General features: G+C 37.2%; 2 protein-coding genes across 2 annotated transcripts; one reads left to right on the top strand and one right to left on the bottom strand.

Moving 5' to 3' along the window:
* The first annotated feature begins 2,788 nt into the window (after positions 1-2,788).
* On the top strand, positions 2,789-9,962 carry upb1 (ureidopropionase, beta). The gene is made up of 10 exons (XM_061730456.1): positions 2,789-3,001; positions 4,841-5,012; positions 5,112-5,199; positions 6,468-6,562; positions 6,643-6,801; positions 6,890-7,059; positions 7,974-8,055; positions 8,164-8,206; positions 8,423-8,577; positions 9,490-9,962. The coding sequence occupies exons 1-10, from the start codon at positions 2,898-2,900 to the stop codon at positions 9,571-9,573; spliced, it is 1,152 nt and encodes a 383-aa protein (XP_061586440.1). The 5' UTR covers positions 2,789-2,897; the 3' UTR covers positions 9,574-9,962.
* gucd1 (guanylyl cyclase domain containing 1) lies at positions 9,806-19,129 on the bottom strand. Its single transcript, XM_061730457.1, has 6 exons — positions 18,936-19,129; positions 18,746-18,830; positions 14,471-14,636; positions 14,300-14,391; positions 13,980-14,221; positions 9,806-11,044 (listed from the first exon to the last, which is right to left on the bottom strand). The coding sequence occupies exons 1-6, from the start codon at positions 18,940-18,942 to the stop codon at positions 10,953-10,955; spliced, it is 684 nt and encodes a 227-aa protein (XP_061586441.1). The 5' UTR covers positions 18,943-19,129; the 3' UTR covers positions 9,806-10,952.
* Positions 19,130-19,878: the final 749 nt, after the last annotated feature.

The raw sequence follows: 19,878 nt of genomic DNA, 5'->3' as shown, positions 1-19,878 counted from the left end.
TGGCATGAAAAAAAGTGGATTTATGGTTCAATCCTTGAATTCAATTTGATTTTATCTACATATCTGTATATACCATCTATTCAGTGGTGGACAGTAACGGAGTAAATTTACTTGAGTACTGTACTTAAGTACATATCCAGAGGATTTGTACTTTACTTGAGTATTAGATTTCTTTGGTACTTATTACTCTTACTTGAATACATTTCCAAGACAAATATTTTTTACTTTTACTCGAGTAAATTTCTAGGAAGGCTGAAAAGTACTCGTTACTTTCAGGTCTGCTCTTTTTTCTTCTTCCCTAAAATCCTATTGGACACAAGCTGTTTTTGTCAAAGGAGGAGACCTATCACAGTGCACGCTCTCCACTGGGATGTACGTAAAGCGGAAATAAGTCAAGCCTCCTCAAAACGATACCGCCAAAGTAGCCTGCGTTTGCCAAGACATAGCCGCAACAAGTCGAGACAGAGCCGCATCAATGGCTACGCCTGCGTCAGGAGAAGAAAGACAATCCGCTGAGTCGTCTGAGTCTGATAATGAGCCGGACTCGGAGCAGGGACTTTCACAAAATCCTTGGCCGCATCTTAACTCAATGTTTGAGTTGGACCGAGTAAAAAACGAGGGCACAGACAAACCACAGACAATATTAAGAAATTAAATTAAAATTAAAAAATATAGTAATTTACTGATGTGGAAAATAAGAAATTTACTCTTACTCTTACTTTTACTTAAAGTAAATTTAAAAGCTTTTACTTTTGGATACTTAAGTACCTTTAAAAGCAAGTACTTTTCTACTATTACTCGAGTAATATTTTGACTGAGCTACTTTTACTTGTAACGGAGTAAATTTTGACCAGTAGTATTTGTACTCTTACTCAAGTACTGGGGTCGAGTACTCTGTCCACCTCTGCATCTATTACAGTACAAATTGTGTCTACACACTTTCCACAGACCCAGAACATGACCCCCGAGCAATTATTACACGAACAAAACATAAACAAGCAGAACCTGGATCATAAGTGTTATGTAGCCACAGAATAAAGTATGTAGACAGAATAAGAAAGGATACGTTTAGTGACTCCTTCAATGTGAGTGAATGTCTCATGACCTATATGCTTCATTTGAATATGTGGCTCTTCAGTGGAAATCCTCATCCTGTGTCTTGTTACTCAACGTCTACAGGCCACCTAAGTACCGGGAACCTTCTTTGCTGTCTGTCATGTGGTGATTTTGATTGTGTAATTGTTGTTGGGGATTTTAACATCCATGTTGACAACCCTGAGGACATGTAGACAAAGTAATTGTGTTGTGTTTTTGATAAGTTTGGACTGACTCAACATGTGATGGAAGAAACGCACAACAAAGAACATTGACTTGACCTAATAATGTCCACAGGTCTGAACATCTGTAAGGTTATGATGACAGATGTTGCTCTGTCTGACCATTCTTGTGTTTTCTCTGAGAGTTTTATTGACGTCAGAGGTTTCCAGACAGAGATCAAGACGCGGTAGATGAAAATACCAGAGAAATGTTTATTCAGATCCTCCTCATGTCTCCCCCACTCACCTTCAGTTAATGAGCTTATTGATAAATTCACTGGTCAAATTATTAGTATTATTGGTACTGTTTCCCCGGGTCGGAACTGAAAAGAGAGTGTTGAAAAGCTGAACGCAGGTGACGGAAAACTAAATTACAGCTTCATTATGATATTTTTGAAGAGAGACATATATAATACAGAACTGTGATATGCAAAACAATGTTTCTGATATCTTTAACAAAAACAACAATAATTCATGCATTCTGTTCTCTACACAGCCTTCCTGTCTGTCACAGAACAGATGTTAAATCCAGCTGCTGGTTTATAAATCTCTGAATGGTCTCGGACCAAAATACAGCTCTGATCTCCTGGTCCATTATGAACCAACCAGAACCCTCAGGCCGTCAGTGTTAGAAACAAACACTGAGGCAGCTTTCAGCTTTTATGCTCCTCACCTGTGGAACAGAATGCATCAGGGCTGCTGAAACTGTTTCAAATCAAGGTTGAAAACCTTTTTATTTACTGCAGCATTTCAGTAATCACCCATAATGCATTGCAACCTTTATTTCTTGAAACTCATTTGTTAATTCTTCTTAAGTGATGTCTGTTTGTCTTTGTTGACATTATTGCTTTTTAACTCTTTTCTACACTGGTACTTTTAAATTTGAGTTTACAAACTTCATCATATTCTAAATCTTGTAAATTTTGTGTGGGTTAGAGTCCTCAGGGTTGAATCCTGTAAATCTTATTATGTTTTTTTATTTTATTTTATGTGATCTATTTATACCTAATATGCCTATATTATTATTATTATTATTATTATTATTATTATTATTAGTAGTAGTAGTAGTAGTAGTAGTAGTAGTATATATTTTAAATCGTGCTTTATTCGCATATCTTAATGTCTTTGTAAACCACTGTGAATCACTCTGTTGTTGAATTGTGCAATAGAAATTGCCTTGTCTTGTCTTGCCTTTGACTCAGATAATGTGGAGAAATCTCTGCGTGAATGGAACAAGACCAACAATCAGCATGTATGTCAGACATTTAATCAATACCGCAGAAACTGGGGCAACTTTTGAATAAATAATATAAATAAGATAAATAATAAGATAAATAATGGAGCTGATAGATGGGCTGCTAGGGGGGAGGTGTGTGTGTGTGTGTGTGTGTGTGTGTGTGTGTGGGGGGGGGGGGGGGGGAGGGGGGGTAAACTCAGCTCAATGTTCAACTTCCTTGTTTATCAGCTGGAGGCCCCTCTTAGAGCTGGATTACATAAAACAGGTCAAACCTGCACTCAGGCAGCGAGCAGGAGAAGGAGAGCTTTCCTCTGTCGGACAAGTCCGAGTCAGAACCCGCAAAAATGTCCTCGGGTGAGTTTGAATCGCTGGAGAAATCCCTGGAGACGCACCTGCCAGAGGCCGAGCTGGCGCAGGTCAAACGCATCCTCTTCGGGAAGGAAACCAAGTGAGTAGAAGTTGTTTTTCCTCCCCTGATTTATGTGCAGTGAATCAGACTCGTAAAGCTTCGCTTTATCTCGCTTTTTAATCCTCTATTTGTCTCTGGTAAATTATTGTGCTGCTCAGTGGACTTTGGTCGGCAGATTGAGTGCAGGGTTAGTTCATCCGTGTCAAATAAACACTGTTTGTGTCCAATCAGGGTTTTTATGGGAGAGTATTAGGGCCAGGCAGGAGAAAAATACAAATAATATTTTAGAGGAGGAAGATTTTTTTTCCATAATGCACTTCGAGAAAAAAGTCAGAATGTCGAGAAAAAAGTCGAAATGTCGAGATTAATGTTGAAGTATAATTTCGAGAAAAAAGTCAAAATGTCGAGAAAAAAGTCGAAATGTTGAGAAAAAAGTCAAAATGTCGAGAAAAAAGTCAAAATGTTGAGATTAATGTTGAAGTACAATTTCGAGAAAAAAGTCAAAATGTCGAGAAAAAAGTTTAAATGTATTTCAACTTTATTCTCGAAATGTCAACTTTATCCTCGAAATTTCGAGTTTATTCACGAAATTTCGACTTTTTTCTCGAAATTGTATTTCAACATTCAACAAAAAAAAATCTTCCCCTCTCAAATATTTTTTCTCCTGCATGGCCCTAAAACTCTTCCGTAGGGTCTTACATTCATATGAGTGTAAAAGTGGGGTGACTGCTTAAATAGATGACTATTGATGTTCTGACGACACGTTTTAACCATCAATGTCACAGAGGACACATTTATTAAAAGTCAAAGATAGGTTTTGGTAGTTGTAGTAAGGTTACTAGCTTTTAAAGTCCCACTGCTGCAATGTGGGTAATCAATTTGGGAAAACACAATGTAATATACACAATTATTGATTGTAGAAAGGTGAAAATAAGTAATGTTGTGTTTTCAGAGTACAAAGTCTTTGGGATATATTCATCCCGGACTTCAGAGATGACCCCGTACAGCTCCATCAGATTGTCTGGCGGGTGTTTCTAAATGTTTGTGTTCAGATTTCCACAAAGTTGCTTAATAATAATAATAATAATAATAATAATAATAATAATAATAATAATAATAATAATAATAATAATAATAATAATAATAATAATAATGATGATAATAATAATAATAATTCCATTATCTATGGAATTATTATAATAATAATAATAATAATAATAATAATAATAATAATAATAATATAATATATATATAATAATAATAATAATAATAATAATAATAATAATAAATTGTATTAATAATGCACTTTACATTACTGAAAATCTCAAAGTGCTACAGTTTGATAATAAAAAAGAAACAGAAATATGAAAATCAAGATAAGAGATAAAAGGGATAAAAAGTTAAGACATGGCATAACTTAGCATGACCCTCCCACCACCATGCTTTCATCCATCGTCTATTACTGATACCAATCCTTGGTCTATTAGAGATCTCTCATTTTCAGTTACACATGAAGAGGAACATTGCCCTGCATAAGATGTAAAATTAGTGGGACGGCTGCCTGCTCACAAATTAATCGGTAGATTATTCTAAATATGTTTCCATTCATTCAAGTTCCATTGCTAAATGTTTGCTAAGATAAGAGGGATTGTATGTTGACCTGATTAGATTGCTATCGTTGTTCTGTCAAACCAGCGGTCTTAACTCAAATGGGATCTGTTAAAGAAATCATCACATTTTAGAAGTAGAATGGGACATTTTCTAGGTCGTTTTTTTTGTCACACACATTAAACATTGATAAGATAAGTAAATGAATAAATCAGTATTAATGATTAGACGCCTTTGTTGTGAACTCTGATGAATAATCTGCTCTCCCAGGAAACTGGACCTCCCAGCCTGTGCTGTGGAAGCAGCTTCTGAGCGCCACTTTGAGCTGAAGGGTTACAAGTTTGATGCTTCAGAAGAACAACTCAGACCACCCAGAAGGATCCGAGTGGGACTGGTTCAGCATCAGATTGTCCTGCCCACTGATGCCCCGATCCTGGACCAGGTCAGCAGACGTTACACCACACAAGCAATGAAACCCAGAAACAGACATGTGAAAAGTTACAAGAAAAGGTCTTGCACGTCAAACTCTGTCCCTTCACAGGTTAATGCCATGCACAGCCGCGTCAGGGAAATTGCAGAGGTGGCTGCCATGTGTGGTGTAAACATCATCTGCTTTCAGGAATCCTGGAGTGAGTGCTTTCACGAGCCATAAGAGTTTAAGGCCCTGTCCCAATACTATCACTACCCCTAGTTTTCATCCCTACCCCTAAATTTTGCGCGTTCCCGTGAGGGTAGTGGTGTCCCAATTCCTCTTTCCAACTAGGGGGAGTGAAGAAAACAAGTGTAGTGGCTATGAATCTGTCCCTACGGATCGAGGGATTTCCCAAGCTCACTAGTTTGATCTAGGGACAGAAACATTTCCCAGAATGCTTTTCGTCGTCATTTGCGGACTGAATACAAAAAAAAAAACATGGCGGACATTTCTTATTTTTTAGTGAATAAAATCAATATTTTGAGTTAGTTTCTGCATAAAAATGCATTTTGATTACATTTCTAGTGAGAAATATATATTTTACTTTCATAATATTCACTCAGTGAATGTATATAATCACTCGTTTGCCCGTTTGCCGAAGATCACGCCAGAATAAAGGCTGATTTATGGTTCCGCGTTACACCAACGCAGAGCCTACGGCGTAGGTTACGTAACCTACGCCGTAGGCTCTGCATTGGTGTAACGCGGCGACGCGTGCCGTACGCCGTACCCTACGCCGCACCCTACGCCGCACCCTACGCCGTAGGCTCTGCGTCGATTTAACGCGGACCATAAATCAGCTCCGGAGCCAGCAGGCAGAAATCTGGACATTTTCGGAGCAAATTTCTTAACAGGCGTAGCTACAACTGTTAGATTTCATCTATTAAACCAAAATTTATCTTCCTAAATGATTTATTTCAGCCAGCGGTAATTCTCCACAGAGCTGCAGGTTTCTCCCCCGGGACGAAGGCGCAGGGCGATCACGTCTGTACTCCGGCTGCTGCTGCTTCGAGCTCCGAAAACATCAGATCAAATTTCTTAACAGGCGTTATCTGGATAAACTGAGCCCAGGTTGGGGATCTTAACGGTTACTTTTACGCCTGAAAAAATATGAAAACTTAATAAAGTGGCATATTAACAGCGCTACAGCTGAAATTAAAACAGCTTTTGGCTCTCAGCTTCCTGATTTTAAGGGTGGTGCTGAAAGTAGGAGTAGTGGGAGTATTGGGACAGGGCCCTGGGAAGATTTCAAGTGCCCTAAAATCTGTCCCTTCTTTTTTAAGGGTAGTGAGAGTGAGGGAGGGCTAGTGGTAGAAAGTAGGGCTAGTGAAAGAAAGTAGGGGGAGTATTGGGATTGGGCCTAAATCTATTACACATTAGAAATGAGACGGTAGAACAGACGTACTGAGGTTCTTCTCTTCACAGCCATGCCCTTCGCTTTCTGCACCCGTGAGAAAGATCCGTGGACAGAGTTTGCAGAGTCTGCAGAGGAGGGACACACCACACGTTTCTGCCAAGAGGTAAAAAAGTAGAAGAAGAAAAAGGCAAATACTGCACAATTTACTGCACAAGCCCAACTATTCTCTGATTCTGCCGTCAGTTTGCCAAAAAATACAACATGGTCGTGGTTTCCCCAATTCTGGAGAGAGATGAGCTTCACAACACGCTGTGGAACACAGCGGTGGTCATCTCCAACTCTGGAAATGTGCTGGGAAAGAGCAGGAAGAATCATATTCCCAGGATCGGAGACTTTAACGAGGTTAGCAGGGGGAACTATTAGATCCATCGCAGATGTCTGAGATTAGAAAAAACCACTTCCATCGCTCTGTTTTCTTCTTTACATTCAGTCCACGTATTATATGGAGGGCGACACGGGTCACACAGTGTTCCAGACGCAGTTTGGGAAGATTGCTGTGAATATCTGCTACGGGCGCCATCATCCCCTCAACTGGTTCATGTATTCTATGAACGGAGCTGAGATCATCTTCAACCCCTCTGCTACGGTTGGAGCGCTCAGGTCAGTGGCGGGTCACCCATTTATGTTTATTCTATTTCTTAATGAGGATTCAGGGAAAATCCTGTCCTAGGAGGACTATTTTGGTCTTTCAAGCCTGAACCTGACATTGTAATTTACAGATGAAACGGTTACGTGAAAGCAGTTTATCTTTAAATGGCTTTTCCTACTTTTTACCTCTGTATTGTTTTTAATATTTGAAAGTATTGTCTTATGATTTAATGAAGGTCAGGGATCAAATGAGAATCTCCTCTTATTTATTTTTTTATTGCAGAAATGTTGACGTTCATATTAGGGCTGGGGATCGATTCAAATGTCAAGAATCGATTCGATTCCGATTCTTAAGATTCAGAATCGATTATCAGATTTGATTAGATCCGATTTGATTCAATCCCTTATTGATTTGGTTTAGTGTTACTTAAAATGTTTTTTGAGCTGTTGCCTGAATTATATGACTGTAAAATAACTAGTGAAATAATAATTTCACAATAATTATTGTGAAATAACCAAGAAATAAATAACTCAAACAGGCCTTTCAATATCCATTTCAAGTGCAAAAAAAGAAAGAAATTGCAACAGTTCATGCAGCAAACAAATAATTTTAGCTTTTCTAATTTATTCTGTCACCACACACATATTGCCAATGAAGCACCTGGCATTTTTCAGAAGTGTCATGACAAACTGTGTCCGACTACTGGGATTAAAGTTCACCGGGTGAAAATGTAATGATGAAAAAAATAAATAAAATAAATTTAAAAAAAAAATCGATCTTTAGACATAAGACTCGATTTTTAGGAATTAATATGAGAATCGATTTAGAATCGGAAAATCGATTTTTTCAACACAGGCCTAGTTCATATACCATGGTATGTTTATACTGTTTACACATAAGCAATGACGTTGCCTCTTTCCTGCAGCGAACCCATGTGGTCCATCGAGGCCAGAAACGCAGCGATCGCTAACCACTGTTTTACCTGTGGCATCAATCGCGTGGGGACGGTGAGTCAGTCCACTGCTGCCACGCAGGCCATAACACGGTCATCAGTAATGACAAAATTAACAAGTCATGTAAAAAATTAATAAATAAATAAAACAATGTTTTTACAGGAACATTTCAAAAATGAATTCACATCGGGTGATGGAAAGAAAGGTTGGGATTTTTTTTTCTTCTTAAAATTCAGCATTTTATCATGTATGTTGTCATTTTAACAATTAAAGCAACCTGAAGTGGAGTCAGTCAAATCTAAACCTGAGTTTACTTCTGCTTATAAGCTGAATGAGAGGAAGTGGTAATGGCAAGAGCAGTAAGGTGCAGTGGAGAGTAGTTTTTCTGTCCAGTCACTAACGGCTCTGCTGACTTTTGCAGCTCACAATGACTTTGGACATTTCTACGGGTCCAGTTATGTGGCTGGCCCGGACGGCAGCCGCACCCCGGGGCTCTCCAGGACCCAGGACGGACTGCTGGTGGTAGAAATGGACCTGAACCTGAACAGACAAATCAGTGACAAATGGAGTTTTAAAGTGAGTTCTGCAAATTCTCCCCTCTCAAATTTTTTGAGTCTTTATATGCAGCCTATGGCATTTTTATAGTGAATTAATTGCAGAGGTGTCAAAAGTATTCACATTCATTACTCAGGTAGAAGTATAGATACTAGAGTTTAAAAATACTCCTGTAGAAGTTGAAGTATCAACTCAAGTTTTTTACTCAAGTAAAAGTATAAAAGTACTGGTTTCAAAACTACTTAAAGTATAAAAGTAATGTAAGGGGGAAAAAAGACATTAAGGACAAAAGCCATTGAAAATGAATGCATCTTAGTATAATACAAATATATTAAAGAACCATATATGTGTACTATTGAGCATTAACATGTGTTTCAGAGAGCAGGAGATATGATGACTAGTTGCCTATAAGTATTGTAATGGTGCAAAAAGTCAAACTTCAGAGGCATGTTATCATTTATCCTAACCTTTATTGGAATGTACATCCAAGTTTAGTTGCAGGAATCTGAGGGCAACGGATGTAAGAACAAAACTGGACAAGAACATCTGAAACAACCACAACCAAATTCACATGGATGGCGCAATTTAACTGGATAACTTTTTTTTAAAGGCTGAAATGAAATAGAGTAACAAGGCTGTTTTTAAAATGTAAGGAGTAAAAAGTACAGATAATTGCGTGAAAATGTAAGGAGTAAAAGTAAAAAGTCGTCTGAAAAATAATGACTCCAGTGAAGTATAGATAACCAACATTTCTACTAAGTAAGGTAACAAAGTATTTGTACTTCGTTACTTGACACCTCTGATTAATTGCTAGATAGTTTTGAGACATCGTCTTAGGTCATAGTATGACTACAGTGTGTTTATTTATTCCTGACGTGATTGTGGTTCACTTTATTGACTAGATTAACTTGTTAACTGTGCTCTTTTGTGCAGATGACTGGCCGGTACCCTGAGTATGCAGCAGAGCTCACCGAGGCCGTCAGACACGACTTCAAACCCAAAATAGTGAAGGAGTAGAACCTGTTCCACATTAAAAAATAAAATATATTACATTTACTGGATAAAGCAGCTGAAGTCCTGGTTTATTAACTCAGTTGCATGAATCATCCCAAAGGAGGGCAGTTAATAATCCATCCATTAAACAACTTCGACAAGTGGTTTGGGAATCAGCAAGTACAGAATTTACTCAGTAAGAAATTTTAATGTTTTATAAACACTTGTGAATTCATAAATTAGTTAGAAAAATGAGGGCTAATTAGTTGGTATATACAATCTCAACCTCAGCAACGCTTTAGGAAATAAAATCCAAATCATATTTGAGTCTTATTTAAGTCTCTGTAGAAAATATAAAGAATTCATGCTCAGGCTCAATGAGAGAAAAATAAGGATCCAGCAAATGTTCAAGTATTTTAATTACATCTAATAAATGCAGTTATGTTAAAAAAAAAAAGTTTAAAATGTGCCACTTTTTTCATCATAAAGCACAGCCAGTGGGAGGTGAAATTTCTTAGACCTAGAGAAGCATTTCATTTAAATAACACAATTCCTCCTGGTATGAAAAGCATAGTGCAAAAAACATGTACATATTAGCATTTTTTAAAAATAAGACTGAAACAATGGAGGACATTACCAAAAATATATCCATATGACCATCAATGAATCCATCTGTCCTGCCCGTTTCCATGGTATTGGAGCAAAAGACGTTGTGCTGTTTTTATTTGTAGTGATGTGAATGAAACAGATGACCTCGTGTTTCACCGACTGTTCATGTTCTCCTGCTGGCGTAGTGATTGCCTCAGAAAATTATTGCATTCCCCCAGCACCGTCACACTTCCACGTATGGATGACCTGAGACTCGTAGCGCCACCGCGTCCTGCGTTCCCTGCTGGTGGAATCCTCCGAATCAACAGTGAGCTGTGTAGGCTTTCAAAAGGCAGGGAGAGACGAGGCAGTGGACCGAAGATGGGCAGCTACACATCAACACTGGACACGACAAATACATCAAATGCACAATAATGTGTTATCAGCATGAGCCCTGAATTACGTGTGCATTAGGTCCAGACCGTTCATATTCTGGCTTATGGTTCCCAAGTTTCCGTCCACACAGGTCTGAATTCCTCAGTTCAACTGATCAAACGTGTGTACAACCACAGTCATTGAAATTCACCCAAAACCCATTTGAATCTGTTCATCTCAAGGAAAAAAATATATAGAAAAATAGTCAAATCTTTTTTTTTTTTTTGTAACTTTTTCACTTTCAAAATCAAGTAGTATTGGTTTGTGTTGACGTGAATAGTGCCTTGGGAACTCAGATGGCAGACATGAGGAGGCGCCTCTGAACCGAAGAACTGTCTTGTTTCTATTGTGAAGAAATCCACAATTATGGTCAGTGTCCATCAACTGTCTTTGAAGATGAAGAGGATGTCCTCGTCTGTTCCGTAGCTCCGCCTGGCCTCTTCAAAGTTGCTGACGCTGGTGCAGCACACACCTGACAACACACACGGACACAGTCGTCACGCTCACACAGGAAAGCCTGGTATTTCTGTTGTACTTTCTTCATCTGCAACAACGTGATTGGTTGAAAATCTCCTCTACAACAACAAATTAAACACCTAGTCTCAAAAGCAACATGTTTAGAGAGAACTTCACAGAGGAGGGTGGAGTTGGGTCAAGATGAGGACTATCGCCTAAACAGAATGGGAAGCTTTTGGACCGTATCTTTGTGTTGTTTGGACAAAGGATTTCACAGACAAAATTTACGCCTCAGAAAAATGTCAGCTTTGAAAAGAAGCAGAAGAAAAAAAGTGACAATACGTTTCCTGAAGGACAGAAAATTTCATTATCCACAACCTTCTGAAGGAATGTATAAATTATCATTATAAACAGGAATTAAAGAGAACATACAATAGTCCGCCTCGTAGAGAGAAGCTTCTTCCTCCCACAGACCCAAAACCTGCATGTTTGGTTAACCAGTGATGCTGAATCGTCTTTAACCTGCATCAGTGCGCATGTGTTTGGACTGTGATAAAGAAGAAGTATAAATATATATTGCTTACAGGTTAAATTCTATAAAATATTTAGGTCTTACATGTTATGCGTTTTTTAAATATATATATCGAACAAAATTATTTGATGGGTTAAAGCCATGGAACTGTTATTGAATAAATCATCTGAGGAGGCAGGTGGGCTCATATTTTGTCACCTCAAATACAAACATGCTGCTTTGAAAATCAAGATGATGCTGCTTTAAAAAGAAACATTTTTAAAATGATTTACTTTTCAATGAAAGGTATATGAATTAAAAGCTAAAGAAAAGCTAACTGTTTTACTTAAAAACAAAAAGACTTCAACTAGTTACACTTCCTCAGGTTGTGTGAATGTTTTTCACCTCCCAATGTAGTCCAGGTGGTTCAAACTCAATGCATCCCGGGTGTATTACACCTTTACACCCACACTTTCTTACATTTGTTCCCAAACCGTTTAATAACCAAACCATCCACATGACATCACAGTAAATAAGTAACTCACAGCAATCTATGCTCACTGAATACGTACACAGACACACACTCGTGAAAACAGGTTCAAAACACCAATGGAAATGACCGTCGCTGCAGATTGTTCTTATAATAACTTACATGTAGGCCGCTGCAACGTTTCTAAATACACGTGTTTACAGACTGAAAAATCTATATTGGATCAAAATATTTCCATTTGAGTTGCTGTAGCCTCGTGGATGTTAAGTGTAACAAAAGTTTCAATGTGTTCAAATGAAAATGTTTAAATGTATTTAATGTCTAGCCTTTTAGCATTAACAATAGGACTGATACCAATTTTCTTTGCTAATTAATCTATTGATTATCGAAATAATGAATCTACAGGACTGTCTCAGAAAATTAGAATATTGTGATTTTCTGTAATGCAATTACAAAAACAAAAATGTCATACATTCTGGATTCATTACAAATCAACTGAAATATTGCAAGCCTTTTATTATTTTAATATTGCTGATCATGGCTTACAGTTTAAGAAAACTCAAATATCCTATCTCAAAAAATTTGAATATTCTGGGAATCTTAATCTTAAACTGTAAACCATAATCCGCAATATTAAAATAATAAAAGGCTTGTAATATTTCAGTTGATTTGTAATGAATCCAGAATGTTTTTTTTTGATTGCATTACAGAAAATAAAGCACTTTATCACAATATTCTAATTTTCTGACACAGTACTGTATTAATCAGATAATTCATAAATCAGAGAATTGCACAATAACTTAAACGTTTTATTTAGCCATTAGGTTTAAAGATTAGCCTGGGATTGTTTAACCTTACAACCTGTCTCTGCTCTCTGCACTGCTCAGAGCTCTGTGTCAATGTGTGCGCTCACAGGTGAGACACTCCCACCAACAGATACAGCACGTGTCAGAAAACATGTGGTGTCCACCACCTACAACAGAGACAAAAATATTTGCGTTTTTAAACTTTTTAAAGCTGTTATGTGATTGATGTCATTAAAAGGAACATGAACTGCATTATTCCTTTCAGAACTGTTATAAGCATGAAAAAGACATGTGATGTAACCTACTAATCGATTATTGCATTTGTTGGCAACTAGGAATGGGCGATATTTTACCGTTCACGATATACCGTCAAAAAAATTTCCCAACGGTAAGAATTTTTTAATCTCGCGGTAAAAACGATAATTTCCCGTTGAGGACGTTTTTGTGTAAAGCCGGATTTATGGTTCTGCGTTAAATCGACGCAGAGCCTACGGCGTAGGGTCTGCGTCGATTTAACGCAGAACCATAAATCAGGCTTAACAAACATGGCGGAAGGCGGATCTGAGAGCGAGGAGCTCGTCGTTAAACGAGGCTCCAGCTCCGTTATCTGGAACTGGTTTGGATTTAAAAAGAGTGACGAGGAGCAGACAAGGGACAAAGGATGGCAATACAAGTAATTTATTATATATTTTACATTATTTATTATTATATATAACAGATTATTATATATAACAGCAGCTGCTGGAGGTCTCCACCAGAGTGGTGTAATAATTGGTGTAGTTTAGTAGCATTTAGTATTCTTTTAGAGCAGTGTTTTGGGGGCTCCAAAGACTGAATGTGGTGATAAATTTATAGTTAAAAAGATGGAGTTGAATTGGTATTTTTTTAATCGTCATTTTTATCGTTATCGGGATAAATGCCAGAAATTATCGTGATACATTTTTTAGTCCATACGACCCATCCCTATTGGCAACTAATTTTGTCATCTATGTCAATTATTTGTTACAGCCATACTCATCAGATCACCTGACACGTGTGGAAATGGTCTGCAAACTGGACTGTCGATGGATTTTAGAATGACGCTCACCGCTGTCCCAACTTTTTTTATACAATCATGCTACAGTTGAATAACCAGATTACTCACGGTCAGAATATGCAGGGTTGTTGTAGTAGATGCCACCAGTGGTTCTGCTGAAGCCAGACACAACCACAAAGTGGCCCTGGTACTCTGGCTTCCTGCAGAAACACTTCTGGCCCACTGGCAGGAAGCAACAGTACTTGACAGGTGCCGAGCACAGTTCACACGTTAGGACCACAGCGTTTACCAGCACTATGGCAACGTGGCCCTGCTCCAGGTGAGACTGGATTTCCTGAATTGTTACTGAACTGTGAAAAGATAAATCATACATGGTTTAAAGCTTGGAATTATTTTTTGTGGAAACAAAAAAATAGCATAAAACTCACCATTTCTTTACCAACACGCCTTTGCTTTCCGCCTTCAGGAAGAGCTCGTTCACTCGGTCCTCCTCCGTCTCAAAATTCTTTTTATAAAACGACTGCAAAACATATGAAAATAGTTGGAGCAATCCTTGCATGGCTGGAATGATATTGTAAGTTAAGACTCTGCAAAAGTACCTGATTTTTAAAGCCTTTATCTACGCCCAGAGTCTGCGTGCAAAAGCAGTGCCTGAGCCCTAGATGCCACATGAGGTAGGCCAGGTCAATGGTCCACACGCTCTGTGTCAGCTTCAGCTCCCAGCATGCTCTCTGAAACTCCTCATCAGTCACCGTGTGGAGGTATCTACAGGGTTCATATTGATACTGTCAATACCTACTCTTTAACTATGCTCAGTCTTGGTTAAAGTACATGGGTCAATGACGAATAAGGATTTTCAACAGGTCAATTTTAAAATAATTAAAAAAAAAAAAAGAATATCTATTGCAGTAGTTCAAACATTAAGAATGTTGTATACACATAAATTCATATAAAAATTTTAAATTAAGTGATTTTGGTTAGTTTTTTGCCAAGATGAATTGGCACTAGCCTTAAAAAATGTGATGTGGTGCAACCATGATTCATATTAAAATGAATTCATTTCCTTCACATCTTGACATCTTTTTTTTACGTTTTTTTTTTTTAAGTTTTCAGTATTATACAGAAATTGTTGTTTTTTTAATGGTCGCGCCACATGATATTTCATAAAATGGACATCAGTCAAACTTTGTTTGTATATTATGATGGAAATATAAATACAAATGTGTTGCAATCGTACACACTACAAGATACTTTGGAAATCATGCCAGATTGATTGATTGATTTAGAGTGATTTCAAAAAAAGTTTTCAAAACAAGAGTTAGGGCTGCACGATTCTGGACAAAATGAGAATCACGATTTTTTTGCTTAGAATTGAGATCACGATTCTCACGATTTTTTTCCAATATAAAATTTATTGCACTTATTACTTTAACTTTGCAACAGCTGAACAAAAATATAATAACAATAAACATCTCTTGTCTTCTTTACACAAACCTTTGAATAATTTAAACAATAATAACAATTTTGAACAATATTTGTTCCTCCCTGAGTTGAACACCCTTTCAGAAAGGGGACTTGTAACAGATCCTGTAGTTCTGAGGCAACAAATTATTCCTCTGGCTGGGATGAACCCCCCATTGCCTTTTGCTGCTATTAAGAAGCTGCCGATACAAAAGGTAAACGTTACAAAAAATATGATGGTGCCTGATAAAAGACTGGCATCAACTTTGTAACAGCTGACATTGAACATAAAAACAATAAACATCCAAAACCTTTTTTGAATTGAAAAAAAAAAAAAATCAGTTTTTCAGAAAATATAGGCGTCACGTCATTGACCCACATACCAATTTCAATGAAGTTGGGACATTTTCTAATGTGTAAATAAAACACATCGTGTAAATAAAAACACTACACGGATTTAGAAATCTTTTTCAACCCATATTCATCTGAATACAAACAAAGAAAAGCTATCTAATGTTCCGACTGATAAATGTCTTCAATTTTTGGGCGGGGAATCGTCACTTAATTTGAATGTGATGCCTGCGAAACATTCCATAAAAACTGGGACTGGAGCGTTTACCACCGTGTTACATCGCTTTTCCTTTTAACGACTCTCAAGCACTTAGGAACTGAGGACACGGATTTTTCAAAAGGTTTTGTAGATGGAATTATGTCCCATTCACGTACAACTTCAGTTGCTCAACAGTCCAGGGTCTCTGTTGTCACTTTTTGGGCTTCATAAAAGGCCACACATTGTCAGCGGGGGGCAGGTATCGACTGCAGGCCAGTCAGGTACTCTTTTCACCCAACATCAACATAGTCTCGTGAAAAAAATAAAAAATAAAAAATCTGCTCCATAACCTGTATGTAACCTTCAGCATTAACGTTGCCTTCTTTTAGATACAACCCTGTCATTAACAGACTTGTCCAGAACTTGATGACATGCTGATGACGACCATTAATTAGAATCAGGTGTGATGATGAAGGGAAACATCTAAAACATGCAGGACAGGGTTGAAGACCACTGGCCTAAAGAGATCAGAATCAGAATCATGTTTATTTGGCCGAGTCAGGTCAAACAAGACAGGGGATTTGACTGGTATTTTTGCTCACTGTACAGTAAATGGAATAGAAAGCCTTTAATATCATTATGACGATTCAATGAGATTAGGCAGCAGCTCCGTAAAAGTGCACACATGTAAAGACTGTGTAAAAAAAACAGGAAACATACATATATATATATATATATATATATATATATATATATATATATATATATATGTATATATATATATATATATATATACTATGAAAATGAATGAATGAATGAATGAATGAGAATTGCACATGAATGGATGAAAGAATATTTCACATAATGGATGAATAAAAAATATTGCAAATAGGCAAATGACAGCTCTTATTAACATATATACAATTTTTTGTATGAAAGATGCAGCAGTATGAAGTAGACATGGATATTGCAAGGTGCATTGTTACAGCATATGATCGTGGTTATTATAATTATTATTATTATTGCACATCAAAGGTCACAGACATTCATTCCCTGGTTTTCAGCCGTTTTTCTCCGGATTCTCTGAATCCTTCAATGATATTATGGACTATAGACGAAACTCTGACATTCCTTGTGATTGCACGTTGAGAAAGTTTGTCATTGACCTGTTGAACTATTTGCCCATGCAGTTGAGCACAAACCTGTCAGGGAGGTTGTTTTTTTTTTTTTTATACCCAATAATGCCCCTTAGCTATTTATAATAACCCTGTTCAGTTGTAGATTGTTCAATAAATAAATAAATAAAGTTTTTTTTTTTCCTTTGACGGTTTTTTTAAGCATTCCTCAACTTTCCCAGCTATTTCCTGCCCTCTGCCCCACCTTTTGTTTTGCAGGGATCACATTCAATGGGTGAGTATTTGCAATAAATAAAAGGTATAAAGCTAGGAACAACTTATTACCATCTCACTTACAGGAAATGTTTTATGACAGAGAGGGGAGGTATAATTTAAGGGGTTCTCTAAATTTAAGACTTGCAGAACACGAACAATGAAAAGATTTTCTATATCAGTCAGTGGAGTTAAACTATGGAACAGAATGGAGTCAGAATTAAAACAATGTCCAAACATTAACCAGTTTAAAAACAAGTATAAAAACATGATTTTCACGAGGTACAAAGAGGAAGGGGTTTAGCGGCTTTTAGGGGCCTGATATAACACTATTGGGTGAAGGGGTAGATTTGTTTATATTTATGTACAGAAATGGGCAGCTAATTATATGTGTATGTATGCATGTGTGTGTGTGTATATATATATATATATATATATATATATATGACCTCCTGACCTTCAAGGCCATCCATCAAAAAAGCCCCAGCTACCTAAGTGATCTAATCACTGTCCATAACCAGCACGCACCCTTCGCTCCAGCCACGCCACTCTCCTTCATGTCCCCTCTCCACGGCTCGTGACGATGGGACACCGTGCCTTCTCTGCCTCCGCCCCACGCCTATGGAACTCTCTACCCGACTACCTCAGGAATGCACCTTCTGTGGAGTCCTTTAAAACGGGCCTTAAAACACTTTTCTACAAGCAGGCTTTCCCCTGAACTCTTCCCTTGACCCCTTTTATTCACATATTTTTTTGCTGCCCTCAACTTTTCATCTTATGCAGTAGCTAGGCTTTGTCTTAGTCTTCTTTGTAAAGCGCTCTGAGATCTGTCGTTTCAGGTAAAAAGCCCTATATAAATTGAAATTATATATATATATATATATATATATATATATATATATATATATATATATATATATATATATATATATATATATGTGTGTGTGTATGTATGTGTGTGTGTGTGTGTGTAAGTAGATATATATACATAGATATAGAGCAGATGCAGTTAATAGAGACAGTATAGTGTAAATAAGTATATTTATATAAATATTTATAGGGGCATGTGTGTACAAATATATAGAAATATTCAACTATGTGTATGTATGTATAGGTATCTGTGTGAGTATAATTACAGTATATAATAATAGTAATACTGTTATTTAGCAGTGTGAGTACAGTGTGTGAGTATTTATAAATACGGGTTAAATTATTAATGAATGGGGGTAGGATTAAATAAGTTTACACTTCTTCCTACTCCATTTTTGCACATGTATATTAAGATATCAAGTGTTAAAGGATGAAATTATTTTGTTTTCTTAAACTTCTCTTGAAGTGTTGTTTCTTTTTTTTTTACATGTACAAAAATAAAATAAATCAACTCAAATCCAGGTTTATCAGTTAGAACGTCAGATATCTTGTGTAAAGAGTGTATTTATGATGTATTTCTGGTGTAAAAGAGCAGCTGTTCTTACTTGAGGACCATCCTGGAGCAGGCTAAGCCGCAGTCCCAGTGGTACAGCTGCCGGATCACTGGTACATTCAGCAGCACGGCATCCTCTGAAAAACACAACTTACAGCTTCACTTTAACCATTATAAACCAACAATCTGATGCTGTTGTTGGAAGAAAGATCATTAATTCCGTTAAAACTGAATCCTCTCACCTGTCATTCTGTCACGTCTTTCTCGAGCTGATTACCCCCCGCAGGCTCATAAATAGTAGTTGACTTAATAAATAACGACAAAGTGGTTTAGAAAATGGACTTGAGCACGTTTTTGTGTCAGTATTTTCCACTTCTCGACCGGACTTTTCTTTTGTTTGCTAGAGAGCAGCAGCTTCAGTGTTTGTTTGGTTACGTCATCACGTAAAGTGGTGCTGCCCCCTGGCGGCGCGGCGGACTCACAGCGTGTATATTATTGATCAGAATCAGGTTAATTATCTTATATCCAGTACTGGAGTTGAGGGGGGGTGAGAGGGGATGGCATCCCCCCTGAAATAAAAACGGTCCAAATCATCCCCCCTGTAAAACTGCCATCCCCCCTTTCCATCCTTTATAGTTATATCCATGTCATTTCATCAATGAATGTGGTATTACTGCTATTTCAACATTTAGAGTCATCACCAGAAAAATAACACCAGAAAAATAACTTATTTGACCATTTTCACCTGTTTCAAGTAAATTTTCACTTGAAATAAGTAGGAATATCTGCCAGTGGGATTTATCTTCTTATTATAAGCAAAAAAATCAGATTTTTCTACTTATTTCAAGTGAAAATCTACTTGAAACAGGTGAAAATTGTTGTTTTTTCCAGTGATGAGTCTTGTTTTAAGTGTAATGACATTTTTTTATTAAATTGAGACATTTTAACTAGAAATAAGACAAATATTCTTGTTAAGATTTTGAGTTTTTGCAGTGATCCATTTTACTTATCAGGGCATATAAGGACAGAATCATATTGATAAGTTCACAAAACTGTTTTTTTATTGTTGTTTTGATGTATTAGATGTAAGCCCAGTGGATATTTAAAGCTTACAGAAGGCTGCATTTAACTGCTGCTATGCCATTCCTGCAGTATTTCTGCAGGTGTTTTGGTCAGTGCTATTAT

Source organism: Cololabis saira, chromosome 9, assembly GCF_033807715.1.
Source record: "Cololabis saira isolate AMF1-May2022 chromosome 9, fColSai1.1, whole genome shotgun sequence".
NCBI lineage: Eukaryota > Metazoa > Chordata > Actinopteri > Beloniformes > Belonidae > Cololabis > Cololabis saira.
This window is presented reverse-complemented; position numbering and strand designations above follow the sequence as displayed.